At 42.2% G+C, this 18,131-nt stretch overlaps 1 protein-coding gene across 3 annotated transcripts in view; it reads left to right on the forward strand.

The window, feature by feature from the left end:
* The window catches only part of PRICKLE2 (prickle planar cell polarity protein 2), a 343,782-nt gene that overhangs the window by 230,980 nt on the left and 94,671 nt on the right, over positions 1-18,131 (forward strand). For all 3 annotated transcript variants that reach the window (XM_059880046.1, XM_005222690.5, XM_002696985.6), the window contains one exon: positions 14,976-15,159. In XM_059880046.1, the coding sequence (XP_059736029.1) occupies positions 14,976-15,159 (184 nt within the window). The remainder of the gene's footprint in view (positions 1-14,975; positions 15,160-18,131) is intronic.

Consider the following 18,131-nt stretch of genomic DNA (forward strand, 5'->3'; position numbering starts at 1 on the left):
ATTTGATAGATCCACCAACAGGTAAAGCAGTTTCTGATAGTGACAAATGTTAAGAAAAAAATTAAAGAATAATAGAATGAAGAGTGAATGAGAAGGGAAAGTGGGCTATTTTTCATAGGGTTCTTGGTGGAGGTGCCTTTGAGTAATTACATGGATAATGAAAAATAGGTCAGCTCAGAAGGAGCTCAGGGAAGAATGCTCCAGGCAGTAAAACAGCCACTGCAGAGGTCCTAAGAGAGGGATGGCCTTGGCACACATGCAGGCACAGAGGACAATTAAAAGGTCATTGGGGCTGAAACATAGTAGAGAAGATGGGGGGCAGTGGGACAAAATGAAGTTGGAGAGACGGGAAGGGGCCAGTTTATATTGGATCTCATAGGCCAACGTTAGGGAGTATGTGCTTTAATTGTAATGGGAAGCCAGTGGAGCTTTTTAAGCAGGGCAGTTGAGTGATACCGCCATTGTTTTTAAAAACAAAACAGAAAATAGATTCTACAGAGGCAAGAGTGGATACAGGGAAGAATAAGTAGGCTGTTGTACCCCAAGCAGGAGGTGATGCTGACAGATAGGGAAAGGTGGAAATAGTGAGTAGAGCTCATGGATAAGTGACCAAGCCTCATCTCGTGCACCAAGAAAGCCCACAGTCTGAGCTGCTGTTCATTGTATCAACTCAGCCAGAAGCACGAGGGCGTTGCTGCACCCCCTGAGTTTGGGGGAGGGAGGCACATCTAGGAGACATACATCCTTCCACCATCACCTTGTCAAATCTGAATATAACAGATTCTTAAATATTTTCAGTGTCTCACTCCTGTAGACCATGTGAATTCAATTCATCCAGGGCTTCTCTCCAGTAAAACATGAAACCAGGAGGTGTTATTTTCTTTCTGTGTACTTCCCTCCATCCCCTTGCTGCTGCAGAATGAGGGGACTGGTCGTAGCCCATAACAAAACCACATAAACCTTTCCACGGATCGGGTTTGAAGAAGGGAAATCAGCATCTTGCCTCTTTTTTTTTTTTTCCTATTTTTTGTCTGTCCCCGTTGTGGGAAACCCTGAGAAATGTGTTTTGTTTTTTCCCCTGGACTTGACTGAAGCCAGGTCTCTCCTGAAAATAACGTCTTTCCCTGTTGTGTCTAACTCAATCTCAATGGCAGGGCTTCACTTCCAGCCTCAGTACTTGGTAAACACCCAATTTCTTGACACTCTTGTTTCCCAAGTCCACTGGGGTCATCTCGAGCCGTTGGCCTCATTCACGGAGGAACGTGGGTTTCTGGGAAGTCTCTGCCTCCAGCCCTTCAGCACGGATATTAAAGGGCCCCTGTCAAGTTTTGAGGGGTGTGACCATTGCCAGAATCCCCACAAGCCAGGCCCCTGAGGGGTGCTCTCGCCAGCTGGCCCCCGTCCACACCAGAAACGGCTGGATTGCAGAGGTTCTCTGTATATGGAGCTGGCTGAGTTCCCCTGGATGAAAGGCAGGCTAATATAAACTGAAAATGTTATTAATAAGCAGCCACTTAAGAATTTCCTATGACTTGCCAGTGATTTGGGGGCCTCTGTGTGAACAGGGAGAAAAGCACAGCTTGTTTTACATGGATTAGGAAACCAGCACAGCCCGTCTGCTGGGGCCTCGAACAGGCGCTCGCTCAGGTGTTCAGTGAAGGGTTCTGGAACCTAGCCGGTGCAGGTTTGCGTTTCCAGTTTCGTAGTCTCTCGGCTGTGGGAGCATAAGTGAGTTTCAGAAACACTTTGGGCCTTGGTTTTCCCCATCTGTAAAATGAGGAAGATATTACTGATTTCCATCTCTTACTGTGCTGTGAGGATTAAGTCAAGAACGCGTGGAAAGTGTTTTGCACAGAGCCTGGCGTACCCTCCAAAAATGTCCTTTTCAAAAGGAAAGTTAGAAACAGCACACCCCAGAATTGGAACCAAACTGACTCAATGTGCCCTGCTTCAGGGTGAAAAGTAGAAGATTTGGGATTCTAGACACAGCACGCTTAATAATAACGGCCACAGTGCTTGGCTTCTCCAAGCACCACCTTCTCCTTCTGTGAAATGGCAATAATAACCCTTCCTCTGATGAACCTTGGTAGATATTTTTGGCAGTTCACAGAGTTCCCCGAATTGAAAGTGCATGGGAAGCTCAGAAGTGTTTGATTAGTCCCAGGGTCATTATCCAAGCCTGTTTACCTTACTGTATCTTGGTAAGAAACTAAGGTCATCTTTGTGACCTTGAAGTGTTAAAAGCATGGTAAAATAAGTAAGCCTTAGGTAAAGACGGTAATCAAATTCCCTTCGTCAGTCCAGCACACCTTCAAGTATATATTAGGTGTTTAATAAAGACTTACAGAAGTGATTTGTTTGCCACCCATCTGTTTTCCATTGATCTGTTTCCATCCCAACTAAAATATATTAGTAGGGACTAGATCAACTTCTAGCAAACAAGAACCATGACTATTTTTATTGACTTGTTTTACTTTTTGTCCCTACACATAGCACAGGGCCTAGCAAACTGGCCCAGTCAGATTTCACTATAGCCAGCATAGTGAAGGTATTATTAAATACCAGCTGTATTATTTAATACAATGGCACCCCACTCCAGTACTCTTGCCTGGAAAATCCCATGGACAGAGGAGCCAGGTGGGCTGCAGTCCATGGGGTCGCTAAGAGTCAGACACAACTGAGCGACTTCACTTTCACTTGTAGGTATTATTTAATCCTAACAGCCACTCAGTGAAGTGGCAGAGATAGGGTTTGAACCCAAGACACTGTGCCTCCAAGATCTTAATTCACTGCACGGTCACAGTATGCTATTTTTGAGTACTTAGGGGACATTTAATGCTTCAGATTTGGTCTCCATGGGGTTAGCCAACTTCTTCTACACAGGAGGTAGTGACTGAACAAGCCCTTTGGCAGGTGGCATGGAAAAGAAAAGCAAACGGAGAGGTGTTTTGTGGAGTCTTACAATTCTCATTTTGAAGTCAGGAGGTGAAGAGTGTTACAATTGTAGTGTTACAATGTGTAGTCATTTCCTCAGAAACTGTTCCCCTGAGGGACTCATCTGGAAAGGAGGAGCTCTTGGAACTGGATCTGCTCAGCACCCAATGAAGGAAAAACGTACATGCCATAAAATCACAGAACATATGGACCAAGTGAAATGGAGGAACTGGTCCAGGCATAACCATTCCATCTCTCTGGTTGCTTCTTAGGAAGGCGGTGGGTCTGAACGCAGCTCAGGAAATCAGAGCTTCTCTAGGCACTCACAGCCTTTCCTAACGGATGCAGTGATGCAGGTAGCAGTGTTGCCATGGAGACACCATCAGTGGCCAAGCTCTTTCCCTTGAGGGTTCGCTCTTAGTACTCATCATGATGCTGAATTAGCTAGCTGTGTGTTTGGCCGGCAGATTTCTCACTGGCCTGTGAACATGTTTACAGTAAAGTGAAAACTCCTTCACTTGGGTTGCATGTGTACTCTTGCACCTGCTGACTTGTCACCATCTTAGACTCCTCTCAGTGTCTTGATAGCACCTTGATCTCTCTTACCTGCATGCCTTTATCCACCTGTCAGGAGTACTCCTTCTTTCTCTTTCTGCCTAGCAACCTCCTACTCAGCAAGATGGTATCCAGTGCCCAGCATGTGCTAGGTGTTCTATTAATAACTGACCTAACAACAAAGTCACAAAACCGTTCAATTTTTTATTTCTGTGTTTCAAAACTTATTTTGAAAAACTGCAGTGTTGTATACAGTTAACAAGAATAGCATGATGAACTTCCAGATAGCCTTCTAGAAAGGTCTGTTGCTAACATTTGGCACTTTTGTGCTGCTTGTTCCCCCCGCCCTCCCTCTTTCTCTTTTTTGCATGCACAGGCACACAATGCATGCACATATATTCTTATTTTTGCTCAACCCTTTGAAATTAAATGACAAGCATAATCCTTGACCTGTGTGTTTTTCAACATCTGTCTCCTAGATAAGCACCTTCTCTTAAGTAACCTCACAAGAACTTTGAAATTTATAATCTAGCTCTCTGTGACTATATTTTTGTGTCCTAGTCACACAGGGGCTTCTTACTATTTTGTTTTAATCCCTCACAATACCCACCAGAATGCATAGTATATAGTAGATGTACAGTGATTAGTTGTTTAATAAATGAAGCCGCCTGCAGCAGAGACTTGGGACAGTCCCCTCTTCCCCCTGGGCATTCACCTTCTCAGAGTCCTCTGACCCGTGGTTCCTCCATCCAAAGGAACTATCACTCTCTAGCTTGCCTGTTTTGCATGTGGGGTGCACCACAGGGGCCCAAGTGTAATTCTCACCCAATGACTGTTGGGAATTGGGTGGGGGGTGAGTACCCCTGCCTCTTTGATTCTCTAATAGGAAGACATCTGTGAGGAATGTTCTAGACCATTTTCCATAGCTTCTCCACTAAATGAGTCACAGTTGCCCAGAGCTGCAGCTGCCCATCACCCCTCCATGTGTTGGCATCGTTCTCTGCCCTGCATCCCTTCTGCAGTTCCTTCTCAGGAGCTTGGGGATCACCTCCCAACCTTCTTTATGTTCTTTATGGTTATGTTACGTTATATTCTTTATGGTCAGAGATACTCATAATACAAAAAGGCATCCAGGAGGCTTAATTTAAAAGAAAAAAAAAATGTTTCCACTGCCTAAAAATTCCAAGATAAATTAGTCCAAAGTAGGGCACCATGTATGTTTCTTCATGGAAATATGAATTGACGTATTAGAGGAAACAACTGCCACTAAAAATGATCCTGTACCAAGTTGGGCAGCGCCTGGCAGGGATAATCTCTTCTTGGTGCAGATGGCCAGAGCCGCTGGAGCCCAGACAGAGGGCAGGGAGTATGATGGGCCAGACAGCGGGTTTTGGCTCTACACTCGCACCAGCCTCGTACCCAGCTGGCCCTGTCACGGTCTCCGCCCTTGAGCTTCTGTGTTGATTAGGAAACCGTTCTTCCTTTCTCACAGAGATAGAAATCTTGCTTCCAGACATGGCAAGTGTCAAGGTTCATGCCTGGGTCCCTCAGTCAGACTGAGTGTTTCAAGAAAGAGGAAAAACACAGTATTGTGGCTGGGGAGATGGGGGGGTGAAGGAGCCAGTGAGGCTGCAAATAACAGGATATGCTGACGTCTGGGTATCAAGACAGGGAGATAGGAATTCCAAGGCGAAGAGAATTCAGGAGAAAGGAAGAGCTTTCCTTCAACGCACTAAGATGGCCTCTTCCCCCAAATCACAGTGCTTCGGTACAGGCAGGGGCTCAGCCGCCTTGGTCACCACCATCCATGCCGACAGTGGTGGAGGAGGAGAGGTCACACATGGCCTCCTGAGACATTCACTCCATACCCTTCGCCATGCCACAGCCTCTGCTTGCCTTTCCTCTGCCTGGAGAACGCTCCCTGGTCTTCCCCAGAGCTGGCTCCTCCTCCATCTTGTGATCACAACTCATGTGTCATTTTAGTGGGGAGGCCTGTCCTGATCCATCCTTGGCCCCTCTCTCATCTCCTTGTTTGCTTCCATCATGACAGTCACTGCACTCTGTAAGTGGCACGTTTATCTATGTGTTGACCTGACTGTTGTCTCTCTTCCTCACTTGACTTGAAGCCCCTTGAGGTTAGAGATACTGTCTGAATCCCAGCATCTCTGTACAAGGCCTAGCACCAGTAGATGCTCCATCACTGTTTGCTTGAATGGTTGGACAGATAATGAGAAGGATGGGAAGATGCACACAGAACAGAAGGAAGATTTGACCACTCTCCTAAAAAGTGATAGAAAGAGCTTTGGTCTTGGAGTTGGAAAACGTAGGTTCTAATCTGTGTGACTTCAGTTAAGTTGCTTATGAGTTTGTAGGATCATGTGTGTGAAACAGATACAAATGCCAACTTTATAGGGCAGCTGAGAAGGAATAAAGGTGATGATAAACTATGGAACAAAATGACTGTTATAAACCTTTTGTAAATGTAAGAAATTGCATAAACATTAGAAATATATTAGAAAACCTTTCCCTGCCATCCCCCAGTTCCCAAGCACATACTGGAGTCAAGGCCCTGGAGGTCAGACTTGTCCCATGGAGTCCTCAATCCTTTCGGGACATGTTTCCCCCTCTTGGAACATCCTCATCTCATTTCGTTTCAAACCAGCCTTCACAAGCCTATTTCTGACCTGCCTGCCTTCCTGTCTTTCTGACCCTCGACTTGTGTTTTTGTGCAGCGCTTGGAAGGAGGGAGCTAAAGCCTTGTCATATGGGCCCTGTGATCACGTGACTCAGGCAGTTTTGGAGGGGAACAGCTAAAGTGCTTGGTGATAACTCAGTTTTGACAATTCTGATTTACTCATCATGGGAGTATCTCAGTGATACCCATTTTTCTAAAAAACTCTTTTTTGTTGTTTTTGTGTTGTTGTTCTTGTTTTTTATGTAGTTATTTTCTTTGGCCTTGCTGGGTCTTTGTGCCTGCATTTGGACTTTTCTCTAGTTGTAGTGAACAGGGGCTAGTCTCTGTCTGCAGTTTGTGGACTTCTGACTGCGGTGGCTTTTAGCACACTGGCTTCAGCAGTTGGCGGTGCACAGCCTTCGTTGCCCTGTAGCATGTGGAATCTCCCCGGACCAGACACCGAACCTGTGTCTCCTGCATTGGCAGGTGTACTCTTAACCACTGCACCACCAGGGAAGTCCTCTGAGCACTAAGTGAAAGCAAGCAGACTCCACTTGCGGTTCTTACCGGCTCGCTTACACAGCACGGTAATGGCTTTTCTGCTACGTGTGCCCACTTCTTTTCATTCCTTACATCGAGGCAGCCTGCAGCCTAATAAAATCTCTCTTCACTCAAAACATGTATTTACCTGTTTTCTTGGTCAAACAGATAAGGTGGGAAAGCTGTTCCCAAAGGTAGGAAACTCAGAATAAGTTTTGGCTCCTCTTAGGTCAGTGTTTTGCATGCATGTGAAAAGCTGGATGTTTTTATAGGGAACTTGAGGGAATGGAGCAGCAGAGTGGACTGAGGAAGCCAGGCTCCTACCCAGCCCCCCAGAAGTCCGGCCTGCCCAAGACAGACCCTTTAGGTGGCTTGCAGTGATGTCAGTTACCGCACCATTGAGAGTCTGTGACCGATACACAAAGACACAATTCAGAGCCAAGGCTTAGTGGTTTTAGATTATCCATGACCCATCTCTCCCTAGTTGCACAGCAAATTGAAAGTTGATAGCTGTTGAAATCCAGTTTTCAGATTTTTCTTTTCTATCTATCTGAGGGACCCAGCTTAACTCTGGGATGCCCTTAAGTATGTACGCAGTTCCCGCGTTGCCTGGTGTTCTCTAGACTATGTACGTAAAGTCTCTGATCCTGCTACAGGGCACCAGATCAGAGCAAACCCACTTATCTGGATTGAAGAATGCACATCTTTTTGCTGAGAGTGTTGTGTGTCCATGTGTGGGTGGCTCTGGCTCATGTCTTTTTATTTCAGGCCAGAGTCTTGTCTCTCGGTACTCCCTGATAGCGCGCACACATAAATGAAATCTGGTCTCCAGTCCCTTCACATGAGAGGAAAAGAGGGCCCACATCTGTTTCTGTTCAGCAGTGATTATCTCTGGGATTGTGAATGTTTGAATTATTTTTTTCTTCTTCTTGCTTATCTGTAATTCCTGATTCTTTTCTACATACATTATATGTTGCTTTTCTTTTTATGATAAGGGGGCAGTAACATTAAATTACGATAAGGAGAAAAAGGCTTACTCTTTTCCTCTGGTTAAAAGTAAAAGGAGTGATTCTTATGCCTTTAGTGAGCTGAAGTCATGGAAGAATTTAAATACCAAGGACACATCTGTTAATTAGCAAAAAGCTTTGGAGGCCTTTGGGGTATTTTAGCCCTCTGTATTTTTTTTTATTATTAATTTTTATTGGAGTCTAGTTGCTTTCCATAGCCCTCTGTCTTTAACAAAAGTATCTTTTCCCACACCTGATCTCAGCTGCCTGAGGCATTGCTGTATTGAGCCCAGAACTGTGCGTTCCTTATCCCCCACTTGATTGTTGGGACTGAGCCACACTTTAAGCAGTCTGCCCCATCTGCTGACCCTGCCAGTCTGACCCTGTGCATAAAAGTGACCTGAACCTGTCTGACCATGAACTTGGCACAGGGAAGCCCATACCACAGGGAAGGAAGAAGGCAGGATAGATGGCAGGCTGGCAGTGAGAGGCACTGTTTGATGACTGATACGGTCCTGCCTCTCACCAGCGTGTTTTCACACACATGCCCCAGTGGTGCCCAGCTGAGTGACTTAGTGATACAGTCACTTAGTGACTGAGTGACTGAGTGGACTTAGTGATACACAAGTTTAATACATCATAGTCAGGACAGTTGGCATAGATGCCCTGAGACCATTGGAAATGTTGGTAGAACACGCCAGTTTCCAGACCAACCTCTGACTCAGGTGCCCCCTTTTAACTGGGAGGATTGTTCCAGAAGCGTGTCCTCCAAGTGCATGTCAGATTGGAATGACATGGAATGCTGGTGAAAATGCACTTCCAGGGCCCTGTGTCAGACTTGTCAAATCAGTCATGGGGGTACATCTCTACACCCTAGGCATCTCCATGTAATGTCTTAGAAACAGGGCATACAATTTCCCATGACGAGAATCATCATTATCTGCAGAGTTTGATGATAAAGAATTATCTGTCTCTTAAAAGTCATCCAACAGCCTCTGTTTTTTTTTTTTTTTTTTTTGTCTTTCTGCCATCTCTCAAATTATTGGGCACCTACTTCATATTCTGATAATACTAGAAATGACCTTGAGCTGTCCTTGGAAGTATGCTGGTTTCCAGATCTGTGTCTTTGGAACCCTTGAGATGTTAGGACCATGAAAATGGTCCTGAAGTTTAGGAGAAGGTGGAGCTTAAGAGAAGTTGAGCCCAGGACCTCCTGCTGTCTCATGGACTTGGGCAGCTCTGTTTTATATAATGAGTTTCCACATAGGAGTTCTCTTGCAAAAAAATATTTTCCTCTCCTTAAAAAAAAAAAAGGAAGGATGAAAAAGAGAAGGGAAAGGGGAAGGGGGACAGGGGAAAGACTTAATGATATTTCCAATCCTATCCAAACCTAGAATCCTGCAGTCTACAACTTGAACTTGTCAGCATCATGTGACAATGAAGACTCCTTTTTTGCCTTCATCCTATCACTTCTCACACAAAAGGAGACATTGTGGTTCAGGGTTCAGTGTTGTAAATAACCTGTCAATGTCTCAAAGATGAGACACAGCCCCCCAACAGACAAACACCCCCGATCCATTTATAACAAATTCTTTTGCATCATGGTCGGTGGGTTCATTGGTATAAATCATTAGGCATTTTGCAAATGATTTGGTCACTGATGCAGATGACCAGAGTTCTTTGAGACAGTTGAAAGGAGAGCCTTCATCTGCTGGTCTTGGGTATGTCATGGAAGAGCCAATTGTAGCTTCTGAATACGAAAGCGAATGAATTCATAGCTGCAACTTTAGGTGGGGGGGTGAGGGTGGTGGCGAGGGTTGTTGCTGGGTAGACGGAGGGAGAACGGAGGATGCAGGAGCTCTGCTCTCTGAATCATGCCTTATTCCTTGGAAACCTGTCATTCACAAACCCAATTATGTACAGGTAGAATGTCAACTCTGACAGAATGAAACCAATGCACGCTTTGTATGATTTTTTTTTAAATGAAATTCTGCTTTACTAGCAGATTCTATCTTCATAAATGTCTATTTAAAAAAGAAAAAACCAAAACCAAATCATATATTTCCCCACGCACTCCTGAAAAGCTTTAATCAGTGTGTTGAAAGCGAGAGCTCTTAGGTGTTGCGTGCATTTTGCCAAGAGGGAGAGAAAGACGTGAGAATCCAGAGAAATCCTCTTGGCTTTACCTCTGACCCTCCGCGCCTTTCTCAGCATCTAGGCCTTGCCGTTGCTCATTTGTAAACAGGAGTTATTAAATTAGTCTCTCCAAAGGCTGTCATGGAAGCGCTCAAAGGTTAAAAATTCTTTGCAAATAAAAATGCCTTGCCACAGCAGTGCCTGTTAATTATAAATGAGGAATGGAAGGCAGACAGCTAACGGGGAAAATACATAAGGTCCTGATGGTTTTGATTTACCTTTCTTTGGTGGTGTTTCTTTTCCTCCTCCTGTTTTTCCTGTTTGGTTTTGATTTTTCTGAATGTGTTTGTTGTTGAGTGAAAGGCTGCTCTCTGGTGGGAATGAGGTATGCCTTTCATAGGGTATTATAGGGTTTGGGGGTCAGATGGATCCTACTTTGCATCTCTGTTCTGCTTTGTTTTCTTCTCTGGAAGGTGGAGGTGATAGTTCCTCTCTTGGAGGACTGGTGTGCAAATCTGAGCTCACAGGTGTCAGGTGGAAGCAAGTGATATGCTGTGTGCCCTCAGCCAAGCCCTGCTTGCCCTCATTTTGCCTCACCATTCTAGCTTTGCATTGCACTGAGCAGCTTTAATGTACTACTTGATTGAATGATATGTTGGGTTTTTTTGTTTATTGTATGTTTCTCCCCCTCTGAGTATATAGATTCTGTGAGGGGAGGGATCTTTGTTTCTTTTGCTTGGATGTCGCTAGTGTCTAGAGCAGTGCCTGGCAGATGGTAGGTACTTGGCGGTTACTTGTGAAATGACTAAAGAGGACCCTTAGCCCTCTCCTCTTTCTCCTCTGTTCAGGCTTCTATTCAGTGAGACTCATTACGGATCTGGTTCTTTAATTCTGTTTGGCTTTTGTCTTTGTTCCTTCTTCTGGAGCTTCTGTTCATTAGACTATGTCTGTCCAGCATTAAAAAGTATGCTCTTCCCGGCCTTGCTGAATAAATGAGTTTCATTGATGAATATTCTAGAGACTGAATTTAGAAAAAAAAATCTCTACATTTTGTTCTAAAAGTGTGACTTGCTAGTAAACCATTAGTCACCGAAGAGCTTCCTAGACTTAGTTAAACATAGGGAGACTTTTTTCCCCTTAAGTCATACACTGACATAAAAAGTTCTGGCGGGGGGCGGGAGACAACCTTGACTGCTTCCCGAGACCCCTGACTTCTTTACAGTAGGTGATTAATTAACGAGTTACTGTTAAAATGAGCTCAAACTATTTTTAAACGCAACAGCCAGGATTTGGATAAAACTTCTCTGAGTTTGGAGATGCAAACCAGATCCCAGTGTGCCTTCTTTTAATGTATGTGTTCAGTCAGATGAAAAGCAGGAAGTAGAAGAATCTGACAAGCCTCCCTTGGCTGGACAAAACTGATTTCGTTTCTTCAAGTACATTTTGGTATCAAAATTCAGGCCATTAAAAGAATAGGGACCCAAAAAACCCCCTGACTGATCATCTCCGTAGATGCAAAAAAAAGCATTTGACAAAATGGAACACCCTTTGTTGATTAAAAATTCTCAATGACTATCATAGATGAAAACTTCTTCAACTTACTGAAGAAAAGTTACCCTAAAACCCCACAATTATGTAATACTTGATGGTGAAGGGTTGGTTGCTTTTTCTTATGGTCAGGAACAAGACAAAGAGCAACTTAGACATTTGCAACTTAGGATCGCTGGAGGACCTAGGTAAGGCATAAGACAGGATAAAGAAAAAAATAGGCATTAGATTGAAAAGGAAGGAGTACAACGATCTCTATTCACAGATGACGTGATCTTGTATATAGAAAGTCCTAAGGAATACACACATTCAAAAAAATGGAAATAAATAGAAAGACATTCTTTGTTCATGGATTGGGAGACTTAATATTGTTAAGATAGCAGTACCCTCCAAATTAAAGATTCATCACAGTGCCTGTCAAAATCCGAACTTAAATTTTTTCAAAAATTGGCAAGATAACCCTAAAATTTATAGTTAATAGTGCAAATGTCAGGGGCCCACAAAAGGTAAAAAAAAAAATGTTTAAAAGAATAAAATTGGAGGACTCACACTACACAATTTCAAAACTTACTATAAAAGAGCAGTAATTAAGACAGTATGGTACTCGTATAAGAAGAGACATATAGACCAAAATATGAAATGAAATTGAGTTGAGAGTCCAGAATAAATCATTATACTTACGGTCAACTGATTTTTGACAAGGGTCAATGCAAGTGAATTGAATGGTGCTGGGACACTTAGATAGCCACACAAGGATGAAGTTGGATTCCTATTTCATACCATATATGAAAAGCACCTCAAAATGGGTCATAGACCCATAAATAAGAACTAAAACCATATAATTCTTGGGTGAAAATACAAGAGTAAATCTTATGACCTTAGATTCCTTAAATATGATACCAAAAGCAGAAAGAACAACAGGGGGGAAAAAATGGACTTCCTCAAAATCAAAAACTTAGGTGTTTCAAAGGACTTCATCATAAAGGGAAGACAGTCCACAAATGAGAGAAAATTTTTACAAAGCATGTTATCTGATAAGGACTTGTATCCAAAAAGTATATAAAGAATTCTTCCATTTCAACAATAAAAAGACAATTTTAAATGAACTAAAGATGTGATAGACATTTCTCCAATAAGATATACAGTCACATAAAAGGAAGTGTAACCTCGTGAGTCATTAAGGAAGTACAAACCAAAGCCTTTTTGGGACGATACCACTTCGCACCCACTAGGCAACAATCACAGAGAAAGACAACGACAAGTGTGACAAAAATGTGGAGAAAATGGAGCACTCATTCATTCATGGTGGGAAAGTAAAAAGATGGCCCTCATTCATTCATGGTGGGAAAGTAAAAAGATGGCACTCATTCATTCATGGTGGGAAAGTAAAAAGATGGCACTCATTCATTCATGGTGGGAATGTAAAAAGATGGCACTCATTCATTCATGGTGGGAATGTAAAAAGATGGCACTCATTCATTCATGGTGGGAATGTAAAAAGATGGCACTCATTCATTCATGGTGGGAATGTAAAAAGATGGCACTCATTCATTCATGGTGGGAATGTAAAAAGATGGCACTCATTCATTCATGGTGGGAATGTAAAAAGATGGCACTCATTCATTCATGGTGGGAAAGTAAAAAGATGGCGCTCATTCATTAATGGTGGGAATGTAAAAAGATGGCGCTCATTCATTCATGGTGGGAAAGTAAAAAGATGGCACTCATTCATTAATGGTGGGAATGTAAAAAGATGGCACTCATTCATTCATGGTGGGAATGTAAAAAGATGGCACTCATTCATTAATGGTGGGAAAGTAAAAAGATGGCACTCATTCATTAATGGTGGGAATGTAAAAAGATGGCACTCATTCATTCATGGTGGGAAAGTAAAAAGATGGCACTCATTCATTCATGGTGGGAAAGTAAAAAGATGTAGCTATTTTGAAAAATAATTCGGCAGTTCCTCAAAATGTTAAACATAAAGTTACTGTATGATTCAGCAATTCCAGTCCTAGGTAAGTACCCAAGAGAATTGAAAACATATAGAGAACTTGCACATAAATAGAGTAGCATTATTCAGAAGCAGCGAAAAGTGGTAACAGTCCGAATGTCTACTGACTGATGAATGGATAAACAAAGTGCAGTATACCTGTATAATGGAGTATTATAATGCAGGAAATGAAAGATTGACATGTGCTTCTGCATGAGTTTATCTTAAAAACATCCTGCTATGTGTAAGAAGCCTGTATCTAGTAAAATTCCATTTATGTATATGGTAAGACTATTTGTAGTAAGATTCCATTTATGTGAAATTTCCAGAAATTTCCAGAACAACTAAAACCTTAAAGACAGGAAATAGATTAGTGGTTGTCAGGGCCCAGGGGGAGGGGAGGCTGAGAAGTTACTGCTAATAATGCACTTGGAGTTTCTTTGGAGGGTGAAGAAAATGGTTTAAAATTAGATAATGGTGGTGCTTTCACATCTCTATAAATATATTAAAAACCAGTGAATTGTACACTCTAAAATGCCGAATTTTATGGTATGTGAATTACATCTTCACAAAGCTTTTGTCGAAAAATTCAGGCACATGGGGATTAGAATTCTGGGCCGTCTCATCACTTTTATAAGGTGCTCCTGAAACTAATTCTAAAGGTCAGAGTGCAGGTAGAACAGCTTATTTTCTTTAAATCTTTTTCCTCCTTTACTTTTTTCCTCTCTTTTTACTTTTTATTTCACTGGTGGAAGCTAAAAGTGCTTTTGTGTTGCTGACATCAACGTTTTTATTGCTTCATCATTTTTGTAGCCATGGAAAAGGGAACAGATGGTAATCTTAAAAGAGAAATGTTCAATTTAGGGGAGAGAATTGTGTCTTTGGCTGCTATCTTTTGAAATAATTCACATGCATATTGCTCTTGTACATTAAAAAAACAGCTACCAATGTGGGGTAATTTGGGGTTTCTGATTAGAATTTCAAACCCACAAGGATCTTCAGTGGAGATGAAAATGTCTTTCCCAGGCGATCTTAGGGTCAGATTTGTTTTGTGGGGAAAAAAAACTATTTTTACTCTTCTTAAAGAAAATCTCACCTGCAGTTATTTTTAAAATCACTTTCTTTTCCTAAGGTCTGGAAACTTTTTATAAAAATGGAATGTTGTCAGTATTTGTTAAATCTCCTGGTAATATTTCTGGTCTGACTATGTATGGTATATATTTAATTACTATTCCAGTCAAGGAAATTGTGGTCATGGTGCATATCCAGTGTTCTACCTAGTAAAATAAAAGGTATTTTGACTTGCCTCTTGGGATACTGATTTAGAAGAGGTCGGCATCCATGTTTAAATGTCCTTAGCATGCTTACCTGGTGGCCTCTGACTGTTCAGGGGCTTTGCAGGTACTCAGGGCCACGCCTTCTACAAAGACAGGCGGGGTGTGGAACACTCCTTTAGATGCTTTTGCCAAAAGCCAGTTGCCAAGGAATGTGTTTATGGTTTGGGATCCAAGGGCTGGAGTGTGGCAGGCCAAGTGGAAAAATGGTTTCTTTTGCCTTTCTTCTCACCTCCTGCCTTCGCTGCTTGCAGGAAGATCTGCCTGCACTGCAAGTGCCCTCAGGAGGAGCACATGGTGACGGCGATGCCCCTGGCGATGGAGAAGACCGTCAGCAAACTCATGTTTGACTTCCAGAGGAACTCGACCTCAGACGATGACTCAGGCTGTGCCCTGGAGGAGTACGCCTGGGTTCCCCCAGGACTGAAGCCTGAACAGGTACCATTCTTTCTCTTCTTCTTCTTCTTTTAAATATTTATGTATTTGGCTGCACTGGGTCTCAGTTGTGGCATGAACTCTTAGTTGCAGCACGTGGAACCTAGTTCTCTGAGCAAGAATTGACCCCTGGCTGCCAGCACCGGGAGTGCAGAGTCTTAGCCTCAGGCCTACCAAGGAAGTCCCAGAGATACCACTCTTGACGGAAGGGCAGTCATGGGGTTGGCTTTTCCCTTGATCTCGGCCGTCGTTGCTCATTCCGGTTCAGAAGAAAGAGCTGACTTTGCTGAGTCTGAGAAGATGTTGCTGTACGGATGAAGACATCTGGGTCCCCAGTGAGAAACCAGGAAGAGAAATGAAACTGCGCTAATTCATTCTCCATTTCCATTGAAGCTGTTACCAAAAGATTTTCTAGAAAGGTCTAGAAACATTAGGTAATGAAACTGCATTTTTGGAGAGGGAAGGGGTGTCCTGCATTGGCCATCAATCTTACTGTTAAGATTCTTTGTAAAGGAGAGTAAGGAAATGAGGATTTACATAGTGATCTGATGCTGCGCTGAAAAGTTTGGCCCAGCTTGACAGAGAAAGACACTGGCACTTCCTGAAACATTTTGGCACTGCCCACAGGCGATAAATACTGCTGGCTTAGTTAGATGAACTTGGTTTCTTTCTGTGTCACTGCATTTCTCTCAGTCATATACAACCTTCGCTTTGCATTTCTTGGTCTTTGGAATTTTCTCCTGTTCCAGCCTCCTGTTGGTTTAGAAGCCCCCCCCCCCCCGACCCCGCCACCATAAGCTGGATACTTTCATGACCCTCCTTGTGCATTTTTGAGAGACAGGTTTATCACAGCCTTCAGTGTTTGACCACTATTCCCTTCCTCTCACGTAGAAAGGTTCTTTCCCTGTGTCTGGCAATGCTGTAAAGCTTAAAAAGCCCTAAAAGGTTTTAACTCTGGAACTTTAGATGTGATGCTCTTAGAAAAAGTTCTTTATGATGAGAGAAGACCCAAAAATTCACCAAGAACTTGAGGATAGGACCCTGATAACATCTTGGTTAGCCATTTCTCATTTTTCTTCTTCCAATAATGAGGTTGTCATTTGACAGATGGAATCGCACGCACACAGCCAGGATTTGTTTAACCAGCAAAGGATTGTTTAAAATTTTAATTAGTCACTAATACTTAGAAACTGCTCGTACTTAAAAAATTTTAATTTTAAAGTTGATATTTAGATCTTGAAATTTTGAGAATCTGGAATCTTACTTTCAGTAGAATCTGAAATCTTACTTTCTCAAGGATTGGTGTGCAGGCCATTGATTTGAGTGCGAGACATTCTTTCCAGAGTTTCAAAAGAGTGAATCTCCAGGTCAGCGTGGTCATGACTAAGCCCATTTCATCCTTTTGTGTTCATCTTCCTATACCCTATAGGCATTTGAGTTTTGTGAATTCTATTCTAATTCTTACTAGGATGAAAATGTCTTAGAATAGAAACTTTCACAGAAAATAATCTCTGTGAGAATTGAAAGGAATTCTGTGTTGGGTTATCAGCAGAAATAAATAAGAATGTTTTCTCCCAGGGGCTTCCCAGGTGGCACTTATGTTAAAGAAACCACATGCCAATACAGGGAGACATGAGTCATGGGTTCGATCCCTGGGTTGAGAAGATCCCCTGGAGGAGGAAATGGCAACAACCCACTCCAGTATTCTTGTCTGGGAAGTCCCATGGACAGAGATGCCGGAAGGGGCCTGGAGGGCTACAGTCCGTAGGGTCACAAAGAGTTGGACGCGATTGGAGAGACTTAGCACGCATAGAAGTTTTTTCCCAGTTTGTATATTAAGGTTAAATCTTTATTTTCTTCCATTTCAGTAAAGACTGTATTATTAATAAGTTGAAGAAGAATGAGAGTATTTGATTGAGTTTGTCTGGAAACTCAGATGAGGTGGTGGGTGACTAAATATCTGTATTTGACATCACCTTCTACTGCCAGTACTTGAGCAGTGAGTTTTCACACCTTGATACATCTGTGAGCCTGTTTCGTTTTTCTTGCTAACCTCATTTCCAGCAGCTTCCAAGAGACCCACCCTTCTTTTGTTCCTGTTGCTTCCTGCTGAACTGGGCTCTGAAATTCCAAAGTTAAGCTATTTTCAGTTCCCTGCTTAGGTAGATTCTTTTCTAAGGCCATTAAGTATCATTCTGTGATGTCCAGATTCAGAGAACATTTTCTTCTGACCTAAGAGAACAGACAGTTGCAAAAGTTAAAGGGCTTGGTGACATCCATCAATTCCAAAAATGATTGCTTACGTATTTTTGAAGGCCACTTGCTTCATCAAAAGTGAATATCTTTGGGGAACATAAAACATCTTTCTTTTATTTGTTTTGAAAGAAAATGATTAATGCTATTAAATCAGTGGTTTGAATTATGTCACATGACGGAGTATTCCCATCTCTTGTAATTGTATTTTTCTTCAAACGGTTTTCTCTATTCACAACACTTACTCAGACCTATATGACACAGATGATTAGAGAGGAAATTGTTCTCCAGAGAGAGACTATCTTTTCAAGCTATTTGAAGGGCTCTATATTTGCCTAATAAAATATGAATCTGTATTAAAGGTGTTTCAGGGGATCATCTTGCATGAAAAAAATAGTCTTCAGATTTTTAAATTACAAGATCTTTGAAAGTCTATTACTTATGGAACTGATTATAGGTTTAAAGATTTTTTTTCAAAGGTTGCCTGGTAGGTTTTAGAAAAACTTAAGAGCCAGATACCTCTTACTAATAAAAATTCTGGTATTTAATATGATGTTAGTTGTCCCTGACTTGAGAAAAAACATTTTTTTATCAGGAGAAATTACAGTGGATATTAAAATGCTTTGTGCTGGGGGCAAAATACTCAAGACTAGTTAGGGTTCCAAGTAATGTGTTTTCATTTTTGTTAAAAACCTTTCATTTCATTCCCTGGTTGTGAGGTT

Source organism: Bos taurus, chromosome 22 (assembly GCF_002263795.3).
Source record: "Bos taurus isolate L1 Dominette 01449 registration number 42190680 breed Hereford chromosome 22, ARS-UCD2.0, whole genome shotgun sequence".
Lineage (NCBI taxonomy): Eukaryota > Metazoa > Chordata > Mammalia > Artiodactyla > Bovidae > Bos > Bos taurus.